The sequence below is a fragment of the Ochotona princeps genome, chromosome 16 (assembly GCF_030435755.1).
Source record: "Ochotona princeps isolate mOchPri1 chromosome 16, mOchPri1.hap1, whole genome shotgun sequence".
In the NCBI taxonomy this organism is placed as follows: Eukaryota; Metazoa; Chordata; class Mammalia; order Lagomorpha; family Ochotonidae; genus Ochotona; species Ochotona princeps.
In genome coordinates this window covers 52,881,675-52,897,509 of record NC_080847.1, presented here as the reverse complement: position 1 = coordinate 52,897,509, position 15,835 = coordinate 52,881,675, and the positions used below count along the sequence as shown (strand labels likewise).

Below are 15,835 nucleotides of genomic sequence, written 5' to 3'. Positions count from 1 at the left end.
ATTCCCAGAAGGCCCGAGGCGGCGAGAAGCTGGATGTCGGCCGTGGAGGCTGCTGGGGATTGTAGTCCATCCCCCCGACTGTGCTCTTGCTGGGTGGGCTGATAAAGTTCTTAACTTGCGGCCCTCCCCCACATTCCCAAGCCTTTTTTTTTTTTAAATTTTTATTTACCGAGCAGGAGATTGAGGCTCGGAGTCTCGGGGCAATAAACGAGACATTTCTCCACCTAGGGACTGGGCACTCATGTTCCTAACCCTTTGGCGATGTCCCAGTCCTCCCCAAAGACCAGCAGCCTGGACGGGGTGGGAAGGGGGCTCGGGGCGCGCCCGCTGGCAGCCACAGGGAAGGAGGCATCCAGGCATTGCTGCCGGGTCTCGCTGGCCAGATCGCTCCCGGCTCCCCGGCCTCGCCCTTCCTGTCTGTGAAATGGACACCAAGCCACTGGCGGACTACAAGTCCCAAGGTGCTCGCGGCGACCTCGGCTCCCCCTCCCCGCCCCTGCGGGACCCGCCTCCCTCCAGCCCCAGTCACGTCGTCTAACCTGTTCCCGGCGCCTGCCCCGCCCCGTCCTCGGCTCCCCGCAGCCGGAGCCGGAGCCGGAGCCGGAGGGATCCCCCGGTGCCAGGATCTGCCCCGGACCCGTGAGTCCCACCCTCCTGGGGTCCAGCGGCCCCTAGAGGAACTCGACACCCCGCGTGCCTGGGAGAGGGTGAGGGGCCGGGGAGGGGACTCGGTGTCGGGTCCCAGGGCGGGATTCGGGGTGCGCAGATGGCGGGGCGTCTGGCAGGCTCCAACTCGGGTGTCTGATGGGCTGAAACGAAGGGGGTCTCGGCTGCCTGAGCTCTCGGAACGGGACTGGGGGAGACTCGAACCTGTGGGAGTGGACATTCTTGAGTGGCTGACTTTGGGGAGGAGGGGTTCTGGGCACTCTGGCTGCTTGGGTGGGATTTGGGGGATCTCAGGTGCAGAAAAGGGAAGCTCGCATTGGGGGCGATCGCGCACGGTGGCCGTCCCTGCCGCCTTTCCCACGGGACGTGGGAGACACTGGTTGGGACAGGGACAGTGGGGTGCGCGCTCGGGACACCCCCGTCCACCCGCGCTCCCCCTCCCACTTCTCGGCTGCGTGGGGGCGGGGGCAGCTCCTGTGTGTGCCGCTGAGCGAACCCCAACATGTCATTAACCGGGGCGTCAGACCTGCCGAACCAGAGCAGGGACACCCGCCGCCCGCCCCCCTACACACTCCGCGCCCCCTGGCGGAGGCGTGCCGGGGCTCCCAGTGGCCAGGGCCGGTGGGAAAATCTGGGGTTTGCCCGAGGTCGTGCCAGAACCCGGGGTCACCGCGAAGGGTCCGGAGGGCCCCGCGCGAGTGCGCACACGGGTGTCCCGCAGAGAGGAGGGGATAACTGAGGCTGGGGTGGGGAAGATGGGGTGTCGCACCGGGCGGCGGAGTGGGCTGGGCCCCTCCGGGTGGGTTTAGCCTTCCGGCTCCAGCCAGCTTTTCTGACCAACCCGGCCAGGCTCCCGGGGCTTGTCACCCTGACCCTGAGGTGAGAAATGTCACCTCCTCCCCGCCATCGTGCCTGACCTGAGGTACTGTGGGAGATAAGAGAGGATGGGGCTAATTCTGGAGGTGTCTGTCTGTCCTTGAGGCTGGGGAAGGGCGGAGCCGGCTGCTCCCCCTGCCTGGGTCGTGGGGGGGCAATGGAGGAGGTGGGGGAGAGGGGGCGTTTCCCCAGTCCTGGGCTTGGGGGTGGCCAGTAATGACGTAAAAAGGATCCCCCGTGGTTGGTTGAGGCGCCTGCAGGCTCAGGGCTCAGGGCTGCTGTGTGTGTGTGGGGGGGTGGGTCTGGCTTTCCCAGGCAGGGACCCTACCCCACCCGTTGGAAAACTGAGGCTGGAGAGCTGCCCCCTACCCAGTGCCCACCCTGCCTGTCCCCAGAACCTCAGGCGTGGGGGGCCCCCACAGCTGGCATTTAGGGCTTCAGGAGTCAGCAGCCCCAGCCTGGGGCTCGCTCGTACCTGGGTTATCTTAATGAGCCAAGGCCAGTAATTAAGGCTCTTAGGGATACGAGCTTTATCTACACTGTTTTCAATTCCCGATTCTGCCAGCTCCACGCTGGCAGCCAAAGGTATAATTCTCCCATTATCCGCACGCACGCAGGCACGAGGAAACTGAGGCACGGGGAAGAGAGATAACTGGCCCGAGGCAGGGAGTGTCAGAAGTGTCCCAGCTCATCCCACAGACATCCGCAGAGGCTCCTCCCATCCCCAGCTCCACACCCCGTCTGCGTTTCCACCCTCCCAGGAAACCTCCTCCGGGAAGTCCACGGTCATCCTAACCGCAGAGAGCCGGACTGTGGTGCACAGGGGGCCGGTGGGGAGCGCAAGCGAGGTGGGTGGAGCGCAGAGGGGGAATCCCAGGCCTGGGTGCTCCGTGGGTGGACGGGAGCACGTGGGAAGGGCAAGCTGGACTTGGCAGGGAGCCCGAGGAAGAGAGCCTGGGGGTGCCGAGGGCAGGGACCCGAGCCTGGGAACGGAGACGCGACCCGCGCCACCCCCGCGCCCCGCCTTCGCGCCGCGCCCGGCCCCGCGCCCCCGCCTCGGGAGCTGCGGCACCTGCCCCGACCCGCCTGCGCATTCCGGGCGCCTGAGCTCAGGGCGCCGTGCGCCTCCGGGACCTGGGGCGCCCTCTGGTGCCCGGGCCCCACGCCCCGGCCGGGCATTTCCTGCAAGCTGTCAGCGAACCGCACACGCTGGGGCCGTTGCGTGGACTCTCCTGTCAGCAGGCACTGACCAAGTGGTGCGCACGTGTCCGAGATTTGAAAAGCCGCGACGCGGTTGTGTTTCAGCGTGAGAAAACACAAAGCCAAGTGTAATGTTTTAAGTCTTTTTTACGCGTTTATTTGAGACGCAGATGCAGTGAGAGAGAGAAACAGCTCCTTCTGCTGATCTACTGCCCCAAATTCCTGCAAACGGCCAGCTTGGGGCCTGGCACAAGCCAGAAGTTAGGAATCCAGTCCAGGTCGCCCACATGGGTAACAGGACCCAGGGACTGGAGCCGTCGTGGGCTAGCCTCCCAGGGTCTCCGTCAGCGGGAGGCTGGAGTTGGGAGTTGCCACCCCACGTAGAATGCGGGATTCTTAGCAGGTGCCGTACCCATGAGGCCAGCAGCAGCCCTGATGGGATGGCTTTAAAGCGGACATTTTGAAATCCAAGCACCTGGGCCCGGCGTGATAACCTAGCAGCGAAAGTCCTTGCATAACACGAACCGCGATCCCATATGGGCGCTGGTTCTAATCCCGGCAGCTCCACTTCCCATCCAGCTCCCTGCTTGTGCCCTGGGAAAGCAGTCGAGGATGGCCCAAAGCCTTGGGACCCTGGACCCGCGTGGCAGACCTGGAAGAGGCTCCTAGCTCCTGGCTTTAGACTGGAGCAGCTCTGGCTGTGGCAGCCACTTGGGGAGTGAATCATTGGACGGAAGATCTTCCTCTCTGTCTCTCCTCTCTGTATATCTGCCTTTCCGATAAAAATAAAAAAGAAATATTTATTTTATTTTTTAAAGATTTATTTATTTTTATCACAAAGTCAGATATACAGAGAGGAGAGACAGAGAGGAAGATCTTCAGCCCGATGATTCACTCCCCAAGTGACCACAACGGCTGGTGCTGCGCCGATCCGAAGCCGGGAACCTGGAATCTCTTCCTGGTCTCCCACGCGGGTACAGGGTCCCAAAGCTTTGGGCCGTCTTTGACTGCTTTCCCAGGCCACAAGCAGGGAGCTGGATGGGAAGTGGAGCAGCCAGGATTAGAACCGGCGCCCATATGGGATCCCGGAGCGTTCAAGGCGAGGACTTTAGCCACTAGGCCACGCCGCCAGGCCCTAAAAGAAATATTAAAAAAAAAAAAAAAAAAAGAAAAGAAATCCACACACCTGCATTTTCTGCCAAGGTGTTGAGTATCTGTATCCCCTGGGTGCTGCTGCAGGGAGCTGAGGCTCGCATGGCTAGTCCCCCACCTTGTTCTGGCGGTGTGACGCCCCTGAGTTCCCCTACAGCTTCAGCGTAAATGGCTTCTCACACTCCCATAACATGAACTTATCCCCCTACACTTTGTGTAGATGAACTGAAGCCAGAGCCCAGTGACGGTGTTGTCACACCGCGAATTTTTTGTTTAAGATTTATTCATTTTTTGTTGGAAAGGAAGATATACAGAGAGGGGGAGAGACAGAGAGAAAGTTCTCCATCCACTGGTTCACTCCCCAAATGGCTGCCGATGGCAGGAGCTGAGCTGAGCTGATCTGAATCCAGGAGCCAGGAACTTCCTCCATGTCTCCCATGTGGGTGCAAGGTCCCAAGGCCCCGGGCCATCCTCGACCGCTTTCCCAAGCAGGGAACTGGGTGGGAAGTGGAGCAGCCGGGACTTGAACTGGTGTTCATATCACAGTTGGTGGCTTAACTCACTGTGCCAATGGGCGTTGGCCCCAATTCCACAAGAATGGAACCCTTGGGTCCTGCCATGGTTTCAGGGTAGGCAGCAAGTGGTGTGAGAAACTGGAGAAGTCTAAGCTGCTCCTTTGTAGAACATTCTAGAATTTTCCTAAGGTAGACTCTGAGCTTTCCAAATATAGATGGGAATGGGGGAGGAGGCTGTTCAAGCTTTGCTTGCTGACAGTTCTAGGGTCCTCATGCCGGAGGCTTCCAAGAGGGCTCCTCCCAGGACAGCTGGTTTGTCACCTCCCCTCACTGTGGGGAAACTGAGGCACAAGGTGTGGCAAGGACTTGCCGTCCAAGGTCACACACACATGAGCCACCAGCCCTGACAGGTTCTGTTCCAGTGGCTCCCAGACCGAGGCGGGCATCAGCCTGCCCTGGCCCGCCCGGGTGCCCACGCCTGTCCTGCCAACACTGGGGAGGTGACGAGGCTGGCAGGCGTGGCGGCTGCCATGGGGATGGCCCGCCCTCCAGATGGGGCTGGCTTGAGCGGTTCCCGCTGACCCAGCGTCCTCCCACTTGGGCTGGTGACCACAAGCACGGGCCGGCGGCGTCCTGTCCCCGGTGAACAATGGGGCAGTGTGGCCAGCTTCTGGATGGGGAACTCTGGGGACAGGAAAGCAAACAGCCAGGGCCCACCCCACCCCTCCCCGGGGCACTGCAAGGGGGTGTAGCCGGATGGATCCGGCTGTGAAACACAGCACCACTGACTCCTGGGAAAGGAGGTTTTTTTTTTCTTTAGAAACTGTATATGTGTGTGTGAAGTGTGTGAAGATTTATTTGTTTTGCGCCTGGCACAATGGCTGGATTGACCAATCCTCTGCATTCAAGCACCAGGATCCCAGGGTGCTGGTTCTAATCCCGGCAGCCCCAATTCCCATCCAGCTCCCTGCTTGTGGCCTGGGAAAGCAGTCATGGACGGCCCAAAGCCTTGGGATCCTGTACCAGTGTGGGAGACCTGGAAGAGGCTCCTGACTCCTGGCTTCGGATTGGCACAGTTCTGGCTGGTGAGGTCACTTACGGGGTGAACCAGCAGATGGAAAATCTTACTCTCTGTGTCTCTCCTTTCTGTAAATCTGCCTTTCCAATAATATCGTTAGTAAAGAAGGCCCGGTGTGGTAGCCTAGCAGCTAAAGTCCTTGGCTCAGTTCTGGGCATTGCAGCCACTTGGGGAGTGAATCATCGGATGGAAGATCTTCCTCTCTGTCTCTCCTCTGTGTATATCTGCCTTTCCAATAAAAATAAAGTCAGATATACAGAGAGGAGAGACAGACAGAGAGGAAGATCTTCCGCCCGATGATTCACTCCATAAGTGACCGCAATGGCCGGTGCTGCGCCGATCCGAAGCTGGGAACCTGGAATCTCTTCCGGGTCTCCCACGTGGGTGCAGGGTCCCAAAACTTTGGGCCGTCCTTGACTGCTTTCCCAGGCCACAAGCAGGGAGCTGGATGGGAAGTGGAGCAGCCGGGACACAAACTGGCACCCACAGGGGATGTCAGCATTGCAAGGCGAAGAATTAGAATGTTGAGCCACCACGCCAACCCCAGAAATTGTGTTTCTTTTCAAAATTTATTTGTAAGACAGAATGGAAACCTGCTGGTTCACTCCCCCAGATGCCAGCTGCAGCCAGGGCTGGGCCAAGCCGAAGACAGAAGCCACCAGTTCAGTAGGGGTTGTCTATGTGGATGGCAGGAACTGAACCCTTTAGCCATCCCCTTGGGTGTGTGTGTGTGTGTGTGTGTGCGCGCGCGCGCGCTTAGTGCAGGACCTGGGCCTCAGGCCTCACCAATCCCCCATGTCCACAGCGCCTAGGAGGTGATCCTTAAGAGCACCCTTGAAGGAATGTTTCCAGTCCTACTCGGGCTGGGCTGAAGACGGACCAGGAGCCGCATAAAGAGAGTGGCCTGTGGAAACTTCTAGGTGGTTGGTTTTTCCAGGGGCTGGGGCTGCCCAAACTTCCAGCGGGAGGGAGGTGGGGGAGTGCCGTGGGGTTCCGCCTTGCCCCTTGGTCCCCGGGAGGTGGAGTGGGGGTCACAGGCTTTGAGACTGTCCCCCCATCACCACGCAGGTGCCCCATCTGCTCAGCCGGCACCATGGACAGCGAGGCCTTCCAGAGCGCACGGGATCTCCTTGACATGAACTTCCAATGTGAGCTGGAGGGGTGTGTGTGGGCGGCGCCTGTCGGGGGCTGGGCCTTGGCCGAGAGACCCATGGGTGCAGGGTTTAATATAACGTCCTTCCACCCCGACTAGCTCTGGCCATGAAGCACATGGACTTAAAGCAGATGGAGCTGGACACGGCGGCGGCCAAGGTGGACGAACTGACCAAACAGCTGGAATCGCTGTGGTCGGATTCACCAGCAAACCCCAGTCCCCAGGCCGGAGCCGCCTCCAGGGTGAGCTCCCCCCGCATCTCCACTGCCTTTCTCCCCAAAGCCAGCTTGTCTCCACCAACCACCCCCGGCCCGAGGTCAGCCTTGCAGGTGTGCAGAGTGACCACAGGACTCTCAGAAAGAGGGCCTTCCCTGAAATGTCACGAGGGAGGTGACGCGCACGCCAGCCTCAGCTTTGAGTCAGGGCTTCTTCCCCGCAGCATTGCGCACTCACCTGCATTTCCAGCCCCACTCCTACAGAGTGAACCTCGATGACCTCTGTCCACACCGCCCCTGCCCCGAGCCTTCCTTCCAGGGATGGCTTTGATGACCCGTTCGCATCCCGGCCTCCCCCACAGATGTCCCGGTACAGCTCCAGCCCGATCCCCGAGCCTTTCGGCAGCCGAGGGTCTCCCCGGAAAGCGGCCACCGACAACGCTGACGCGTCCTTTGCGCGCTCGGAAAACGCCTCGACCCTGCTCCCCTACAGCCAGCTGTCCCCCAAGGGCCGGCCGTCGTCGCCGCGCACCCCGCTCTACCTGCAGCCCGACGCCTATGGCAGCCTGGACCGTGCGCCCTCGCCCCGGCCGCGCGCCTTTGACGGGACAAGCAGCCCCCTGGGCCGCGCGCCCTCCCCGCGGCCCGGCTCGGGCCCGCTCCGCCAGCAGGGGGCCCCCACGCCCTTCGATTTCTTGGGGCGCGCCGGTTCCCCGCGGGGCAGCCCTCTGGCCGAGGGGCCCCAGGCTTTTTTCCCGGAACGTGGACCTTACGACGCGCCGGCCGCCTTCGGGAGCCCCTTGCTGGGCGCGGGCGGTAGTGCCTTCGCTCCGCCGCTGCGCGCACAAGGTGAACTGCGAACTTGAACCTGGTGGACGGGGAGAGGGGCACCAGCAGGGGCGCTTCACGAGCTTTCTCGCGTGCAATGTCTCCCTGCAGACGACCTGACCCTGCGCCGGCGGCCCCCCAAAGCCTGGAACGAGTCCGACCTGGACGTGGCGTATGAGAAGAAGACTTCGCAGACAGCAAGTTATGAGCGTGAGTCAGCGGGCGACCCGGGGGGGAGGAGACCCGACCACCCCCGTCCCCGCCCCACTGATTCCTTGACCCTAATGACCCTCGTCCCTCAGGCTTGGATGTCTTCTCACGGCCCGCCTCACCGAGCCTACAGCTGCTGCCCTGGCGAGAGAGCAGCTTGGATGGGCTGGGGGCCGCCGGCAAGGTGAGGGGTGGGGGATGCTGGACGGGGTGGAGGGACCTCTTTCCCCGCCCTTCTGCATGCTTTTGCTTCCTTCTCCTGCGTTTCCCGCCTCCGGGATTTTCTTGCCCACTTCTTCACCTCCTGCCTCCCCCCACACTCCACTTCTCCCCAGGACAACCTCACCAGCGCCACCTTGCCGCGCAATTACAAGGTCTCCCCGCTGGCCAACGAGCGGCGCTCGGATGTGGGCGGCTACCGGCGCTCCTTGGGCTCCGCGGGACCCTCGGGCACGCTGCCCCGCAGCTGGCAGCCGGTCAGCCGCGTCGCCATGCCTCCGTCCAGCCCGCAGCCGCGCGGCGCCCCCCGCCAGCGGCCAATCCCCCTCAGCATCATCTTCAAACTGCAAAATGCGTTCTGGGAGCAAGGCGCCGGCCGGGCAGTGCTCCATGGTTCCCCGGGTTTTGCGCGAGCACCCCCTCCCAAGATGACCTCCCAACCCCAGCCCCAGCCCCAGCCCCAGCCACCCCCACAGCTCCAGCCTCAACAACAGCCCCAGCCACCACCTCTGCAGCCCCAACTGCCCCAACAGCCCCAGCCCCAGCCCCCTACCTCTGGCCCCCAGGCCCCCCAACAGAACTGGCCTGCTATGAACGAAGGTGAGTCAGCAATGGGGACTCCAGAGGGCTGGGTTCCAGGAGGACAGGTGGCAGGGGGCAGGTCCCAGCCCACTACCCTGGGCACACACTCTCACTGGGGGGCAGCTCAGGGGCAGAGCCTGAGCCCATGCTGCATGACCCTCAGCCAACACCTGACCTCTCTGGGCATAGATCCTTTCTGGTTTGTTTAGCTATTTGAAAGGCAGATTGACAGAGAGAGAGATCTTTCATCCACTGGTTCACTCTTCAAATGGAGCCAGGAGCCCCTCCTGGATCTCCTATGTGGATTCAGAGTCACACACACACACGCACACACACTTGGGCCATCTGCTGCTGCTTTCCCAGACTTACTAGCAGGGAGCTGGATTGGAAATGGAGCAGCCAGGACTGGAACCAGCACCCCTACAGGATGCTGGTGTCATAGTCAGCGGCTTTACCTGCTGTGCCACAATGCCAACCCTGTAGACCCCATCTCATCAAGACATGACATCCATCCACGTGGAGTTCTGAACATAGGAAACCTGCTAGTCGTGGCAGTCATTATTGTCAGTTGAGATCTGGGGAGTCCAGCTGAACAGGCTTGAGCCTTTATTCACCAGGGACCACGGCATGACCCAGGACAGCAAGTGCCCTGAGGTCACACAGCAGGTGCTAGAAGTTGTGGGGAGGTGGAGCCTAGAGAAGTAATGGGAGGGGTGTGCTGGAACCCTGATGGAGTTCTTGCTTCTCCCAGGCTCCCCCAAGCCCGCAGCTGCTGCCACCACTGAGTTGGAACCAGAGCCGGAGCTCGAGGGGCTGCTGGCACCTTCCCTGGAGGCCGGGGATGTGGACGAAGGCCCTGTGGCCCGGCCGCTCAGCCCCACGCGGCTGCAGCCAGCGCTGCCCCCAGAGGCGCAGTCGGTGCCGGAGCTGGAGGAGGTGGCCCGTGTGCTGGCTGAGATCCCTCGGCCCCTCAAGCGCAGGGGCTCCATGGAGCAGAGCCCCACCGTGGCCCTGCCGCCCACCCACAAGAAGCAGTACCAGCAGATCATCAACCGCCTCTTCCACCGCCACGGCGGTGCGGCAGGGCCGGGTGGTCCTGCTGAGCCCGAGCTGGCTCCCATCACTGAGGGGTCTGAGGCCAGGGCTGGGCCCCCTGCCCCTGCCCCGCCGGCCCCCATCCCGCCTCCACCGCCGCCGCAGAGCAGCCCCCCGGAGCAGCCGCAGAGCCAGGTGAGAAACGAAGGAAGAGCCGGGGTGTTTATCAGCACTGGGATCTGGCTGCCGCATGACCCAAAGCTTCCTGGTGTCGAGACACAAGCCGCCTCGGCTTCCCACAAGGATGCGGTCCTGGCGTGGTGGGTGGCTCTGTGGTCAGCATCCAGGCTCTGGACGCCCTAGAGACCGGCTTCAAGTCCGCCTTGCAGCCAGAAAGGGAAAGTTGCCCCCTTGTGTTTTAAAAGCATCTGGAAGTGACACCTGTTACTCAGCTCTTCCCATTGGTCAGGAGCAGGCTGCAAGGGAGGCTGGGAAATGTAGTCTTTAGGCATCCGCGAGTTGGGGTGGGGAGGACGGGAGGGGCAAGCAGAAGTCCCGGATACTGAGTATCCACAGCTGCTGCTCACCGGGTCTTGGTAACACAGAGGGTTTATTGAGGGGCCTGGAAAGCCAGCCGGACACACACACACCCTTTTGGCAAAGCCTGAGTCAACCTCAAGGCCATGGGTGTCGCAGGTACCTGTGCCAGTGGCAGAGCCAGGTCTGCTTGGAGCACAGTCCCAGCCCTGGGCCACTTGTCAGCCCTAAGCGAGACCCTTGACTGCTGTGGCCCTCAGTGTCCCCATCTGTGAAATGGGGCCATGACAGCCTGCGTGCGAGGGTTACCAGCAGCACTGGCTCAGAACTGCCATAGGTGACCTGCCAGCCGTTCCCACCCCTGACCAGTCCCTGCATGGTGACTTGTTGGGGGAGGCCTGTACACAGTAAACCAAGCCCAGCACCCCAGGTGGGTACTCAATAGGAGCAGAACCACTCCCAGAGGAAGGCTTGGCCAGGCTGAAGCCGGGAGCCTGGAACTCCATCCGGGTCTCCCGTGTGGGTGCAGGGGCCAGGAGCTTGGGAAGAACAGCCAGCCTCCCTCCTGTGTGAGATGCCTGTATTGTGAGCAGCAGCTTAACTCACTCCGCCACATATCAGCCCCAGTATTATATGTGTTCGACTAACACTTTTTTTAAAAAAACAATGGTGATTTACAAAGTTTAGGTTTTGTCCTTTAAAAAAAAATATTTTTTCTTGGAAAGGCAGATTTTACAAAGAGAAGGAGAACAACAGAAAGCTCTTTTGTCTTCTGGTTCACTCCCCAAGTGGCTGCAACGGCCGGAGCCGAGCTGATCCAAGTCAGGAGCCCCTTGGGGTCTCCCACACGGGTGCAGGGTCCCAAGGCTTTGGGCCATCCTCGACTGCTTTCCCAGACCACAAGCAGGGAGCTGGATGGGAAGTGGAGCAGCTGGGACATGAACAGGCATCCATATGGGATTCCGGGGCTTGGAGGGGTGGAGCCAATTGACTCATCACTATGGCTCTTGGAATCTCTTAAAATGTTCCGCATCTTGGTGGGAGTAAGAACAGGGAAACCAATGTTGCACGCTCCTGCACTCGGGATACACGGGGCAGGGGGTAGAGATGAGGACGCTCAGGGCACAGTGTGCTGGACGGCGGCATTCCAAACTCCCAGGGCTCAGACTTGGTGGCGTAATAGCACAGTGCTATGCAGCACTTGCTGTTGTTATGAAAGGAATTGACTGGCTGTTTCACAATCACTGTGTGAAAGGATAGGATGGCTTTAAAAAAAAAACAACTTTTAAAAAAATTATGTTTATACAATTAAGAAGTATGCATGCCCATGTGGCCCACTGATTAGGGTGGGAAGGATCCAGGAATAGGGGAATGTGGATGAGACCCTTGTTTCCAATGTCCTTTTGATTTCCCACTGTGAGGATCCCAGCCCTGCACCCCATCGGGCGGTGGGTGTGCGGGCCTCAGGATCCCGTTCCTTCTGCCTTCCCCCGCAGGAGATGCGCTCGGTGCTGCGGAAGGCCGGCTCCCCGCGCAAGGCCCGCCGCGCACGCCTCAACCCGCTGGTGCTGCTGCTGGACGCCGCGCTGACCGGGGAGCTGGAAGTGGTGCAGGCGGCGGTGAAAGAGGTGAGGGGCTGCGGAGCAGGGGCGGTGGGGGGACGGAGGTGAGGGGCTGCAGAGCAGGGGCGGTGGGGCACGGCGGGGTGACCAAGCTGACCAGGGAGCTGGAGGTGGTGAAGGAGGTGAGGGAGGTGATGGAGGTGAGGGGCTGCAGAGCAGGGGCAGTGCGGGATGGCGGGGTGGCCACGTCACCAGGGAGCTGGAGGTGGTACAGGTGGTGAAGGAGGTGAAGGACGTGAGGGAGGTGAGGGGCCTCCGTGGGGGGGCCCCGCGAGGCTGAGCTTCCCCGATCCGCCGGTCCACGCAGATGAACGACCCGAGTCAGCCCAACGAGGAGGGCATCACGGCCCTGCACAACGCCATCTGCGGCGCCAACTACCCCATCGTGGACTTCCTCATCGCCGCGGGCGCCAACGTCAACTCCCCTGACAGCCATGGCTGGTGAGCTGGAGGCGGGGCGAGGGGCGGGGCTGAGGGTGGACCCAGCATCGTGGGCGGGGCCGGACAGGGCTTCTAGGGGCGTGCCAAGCATTGGGGGCGGAGTGTAAGCACTGAGGGGCGTGCCCAGGAACGATGGGGTGCCGGAGGGTGTGGCTGGAGAACAGGGCGTGTCACTGTGGGGGTGTGGCATTGAGGCGTGGCGTGAGGGGTGTGCCCAAGGCTGGGGGCGTGGCGGGAATGAGGGGCGTGTCCAGGGGCAGGGCGTGGTGGGCGTCAGGGGCCTGTCCAGGGGCAGAGGCGTGGCGGGGGTGAGGGGCGTGTCTGGGGCTGGGGGCGGGGCGTCGGGCCGCGCATGCTCACACCTCCGTCCTGCACCCAGGACCCCGCTGCACTGCGCGGCGTCCTGCAACGACACAGCCATCTGCATGGCGCTGGTGCAGCACGGTGCTGCCATCTTCGCCACCACGCTCAGCGACGGCGCCACGGCCATCGAGAAGTGCGACCCGTACCGCGAGGGCTACGCCGACTGCGCCACTTACCTGGCAGGTGCGAGGCAGGGCTGCGTGGGGCTGGGCGTCGGGCAGGACCTCACGGGAGGGGAGCTGGCGTGCAAATAGTGGAGGGGGAACTGCGCACCGGGCGCCTGCAGAGCGCTGGGCTGCGCGCTCAGCTGGGGAGATGGCAGGTTGCACGGTCCTGTCCCACCGTCTAGCGGGCGCAGGGCAGGGCCGGGCAGGTGGTCCACCCTGGGGACGCCGGAGGTGATGGCATTCTCCTCATGCCCCGGTGGAGTGGGACGAGGGAGGCTCTGCCTTGGGCCCCTGCGGGGAGGGGGCTGCAGGAGGGCGAGGCGGACCTTGGCCTTCAGGGAGGGGTCGCAGGGACGGGCAGGAAGGCCGTCCCTAGGGCCTGATGAGCGTAGGGTTAGAGATGGCAGGCGAGCTGAGGCCTGGGGCTGCGAGCTGCGGACAGGGGCCGTTACCCTGTCAGAGCCAGGCAAAGCCCTGGCCTCCCCCAGGGAGGCTGGTGAAGTAAGACAACACGCCTGGAGGGAGGGGAGAAGGATTTTCCAGGTGCTAAACCTGGAAGGTCAGGGGACTAACTTCCCGGTGTCTGACGGGGCGTGGCCGGCACTTTGGGGCGTGACCAGTACTCAGGGGGCGGGGCATGTAGGGCGTGGCCGGCGCTCGGGGGCGTGGCGCGCAGGGGGTGTGTTCCTATGTGTGGCCTTTGCCTGGGGCGTGGCTCTATTGGGGGGCGTTACCCTGCCAAGACATGACCCTGCGGGGGCGTGGCCTTTGCCGGGGGTGGAGCCCGGCCCAGGTGAGGGGCGGGTGAGGGGAGCCTTGCTTGGAGCCCACGGCCAGTGCTGCTGGGCGTGGCCCCGCGTGGGCGTAGCCCTTCTGGGGGCGTGGCCGGCCCGGGCAGCCATCCCTTCACCTCCGGGCACCTGCTCCTTGCAGACGTGGAGCAGAGCATGGGGCTCATGCACAATGGCGCGGTGTATGCGCTGTGGGACTACAGCGCCGAGTTTGGAGACGAGCTGTCCTTCCGCGAGGGCGAGCCGGTCACTGTGCTGCGGAGGGACGGGCCCGAGGAGACTGACTGGTGGTGGGCTTCGCTACACGGCCAGGAGGGCTACGTGCCCCGGAACTACTTTGGGGTGAGTCGGCGTGTGTGTGGCCAGTGGTGGAAGAGAGGAAAAGTTCGTTTACTCATTGAAGTGGGGGTGCGCAGGTGTGGGGAGCCAGTGAGGTGGTCGCCGCACCCCCAGGCTGGTGGACTGTGAGTGGGTAGGTCATTTGATGTGTTGGCAGTTGCTCACACGTGATTCTTGTCGTCTCTGATCTTAACGAAACTTCTGGAAGAGTGTCATTAAGATGGGGGGGGGGAGGATGCTACATTCCCCATTCAGGGAGAGCCCAGGGAGGAGGTGGGTGGAGGTGGGCCAGGTGGGCCATGTGGGGAAACTCGGGAAATCTCCCATCTGATCCCCTGCTGCCCCAGTGCAAGCCTGGTCCTGGTGGACACTGGGACAGACGTGGGGTGGAGGGGCAGGAGGGGAGCTCCGGGGCCTGATGATCCTGTGGTTGCCCCTTCCCCCCCAGCTCTTCCCCAGGGTGAAGCCACAGAGGAACAAGGTCTAACTGGATGGATGGATGCCCAGCCAGGAGGCAGGAGTGGTCAGATCTGCGTGATTTCACCATACACCTTGCCCTCCTGACCTTGCTGCGTGCCCCCGCGCCCCAGCCCTAAGGGGCAGGCTCCTGGTTCTCTGCTTTCCCACCAGCCACCCCTGCCCCTGAGGTGGGGGCAGAAGGGAAGTGCCCCTCAGCTTAGCGGTGACCCACCAGTGGGGTGTGGAACCACTGAGGGCGGGCACGCCCCCACGCCTTTGTCTTCCCAAGTGCCTCCCACTCCCTCTGCAGCCGCAGCCCCTCAGCTAGCACAGCTGGGGCTGGGTGACCCTGCCCACAGCCCTGGGTGCTGCCCGCTCACCTCCTGTCTTCCAGCAGCCTCTGGGACCCCCGGGGGAGGCAGGCTGCCACCTGTTAAGTGCCTTGCCCAGAGGGAGCAGGGGTCGTCCATTTATAGCCATGGGGGCAATATGTTCTTTATAAATAAAGATAATTTGCACAGAAATTGTCCGCTACTGATTGGGTCCTGGATCCAGGCACAGTTGGGTGTTGGGTTTTTGGTATTTGGTGAGCTAGCCTTCTGGGAGCTCCCATCAAGGTGATTCTGTCGTGTTGTGTGTGTCAGAGTCCACACCTGCAGGCAGGTGCCCGTCTTCCCACAGCAGGCTGTCCACTGGCCATCACCTGGTGGCAGTGCCCGTCCAGTAAGCCCTGGCTAACTCCCATGGCTTCCTGCTGGCTGTGACCCCCAGCATGGTTTTCCAGCCCTTCCAGGTCACTATTGTGTTACACGACCTCTCTGGACATTTATTTATTCTTTGTAAAGATTTGTTGGTTGCAGGCCCAGTAGGCTAACCTTCCATTGGCATGCACTAGGATCTCAGGCATACTGGCTCGTGTCCCGGCTGCTCCACTTCCCACCCAACTCCCTGCTTATGGCCTGGGAAAGCAGAGGAGGACGGCCCAAGGTCTTGGAACGCTTCATCCACATGGGAGACCTGGGAGAAGCTCCTGGCTCCTGGCTTTGGATCAGCTCAGCTCTGGCTGTCGCTGACATTTGGGGAATGGGCCAGTGGATAGAATATCTATCCTTCTCACTTTTCTGTAAATCTGCCTTTCCAGTAAAAAATAAATAAATATTGAAAGATTTTCAAAAATGTCTTAATTTTGGTAGCATGTGACATAGCCAGTAAAACTGCTTCATGCGACGCTGGAATCCCATATGAGTGCTGGTTTATGTCCTGGCTGCTCCACTTCCCATCTAGCTCCTTGCTTGTGGCCTAGGAAAGCAGCAGAGGATGGCCCAAGCCTTGGGACCCTGCACCAAAGTGGGAGACCCAGAAGAAACTCCTGGCTCCTGGCTTCAGA

General features: G+C 61.7%; 2 protein-coding genes across 3 annotated transcripts in view; both read left to right on the top strand.

Moving 5' to 3' along the window:
- Positions 1-15,835, top strand: part of SNRPD2 (small nuclear ribonucleoprotein D2 polypeptide) — a 184,986-nt gene that overhangs the window by 161,752 nt on the left and 7,399 nt on the right. The gene's annotated exons all lie outside the window — the stretch shown is intronic.
- On the top strand, positions 263-14,966 carry PPP1R13L (protein phosphatase 1 regulatory subunit 13 like). Of its 2 annotated transcripts, XM_058674254.1 has the most exons (15): positions 263-639; positions 2,160-2,390; positions 6,293-6,407; positions 6,556-6,635; positions 6,740-6,882; positions 7,218-7,704; positions 7,795-7,893; positions 7,986-8,077; positions 8,229-8,712; positions 9,446-9,924; positions 11,763-11,894; positions 12,196-12,329; positions 12,709-12,875; positions 13,793-13,992; positions 14,438-14,966. In XM_058674254.1, the coding sequence occupies exons 4-15, from the start codon at positions 6,581-6,583 to the stop codon at positions 14,474-14,476; spliced, it is 2,511 nt and encodes an 836-aa protein (XP_058530237.1). In that variant the 5' UTR covers positions 263-639; positions 2,160-2,390; positions 6,293-6,407; positions 6,556-6,580; the 3' UTR covers positions 14,477-14,966. The 2 variants fall into 2 exon arrangements, with proteins under 2 accessions (XP_058530237.1, XP_058530236.1); XM_058674253.1 differs by lacking the exon at positions 2,160-2,390.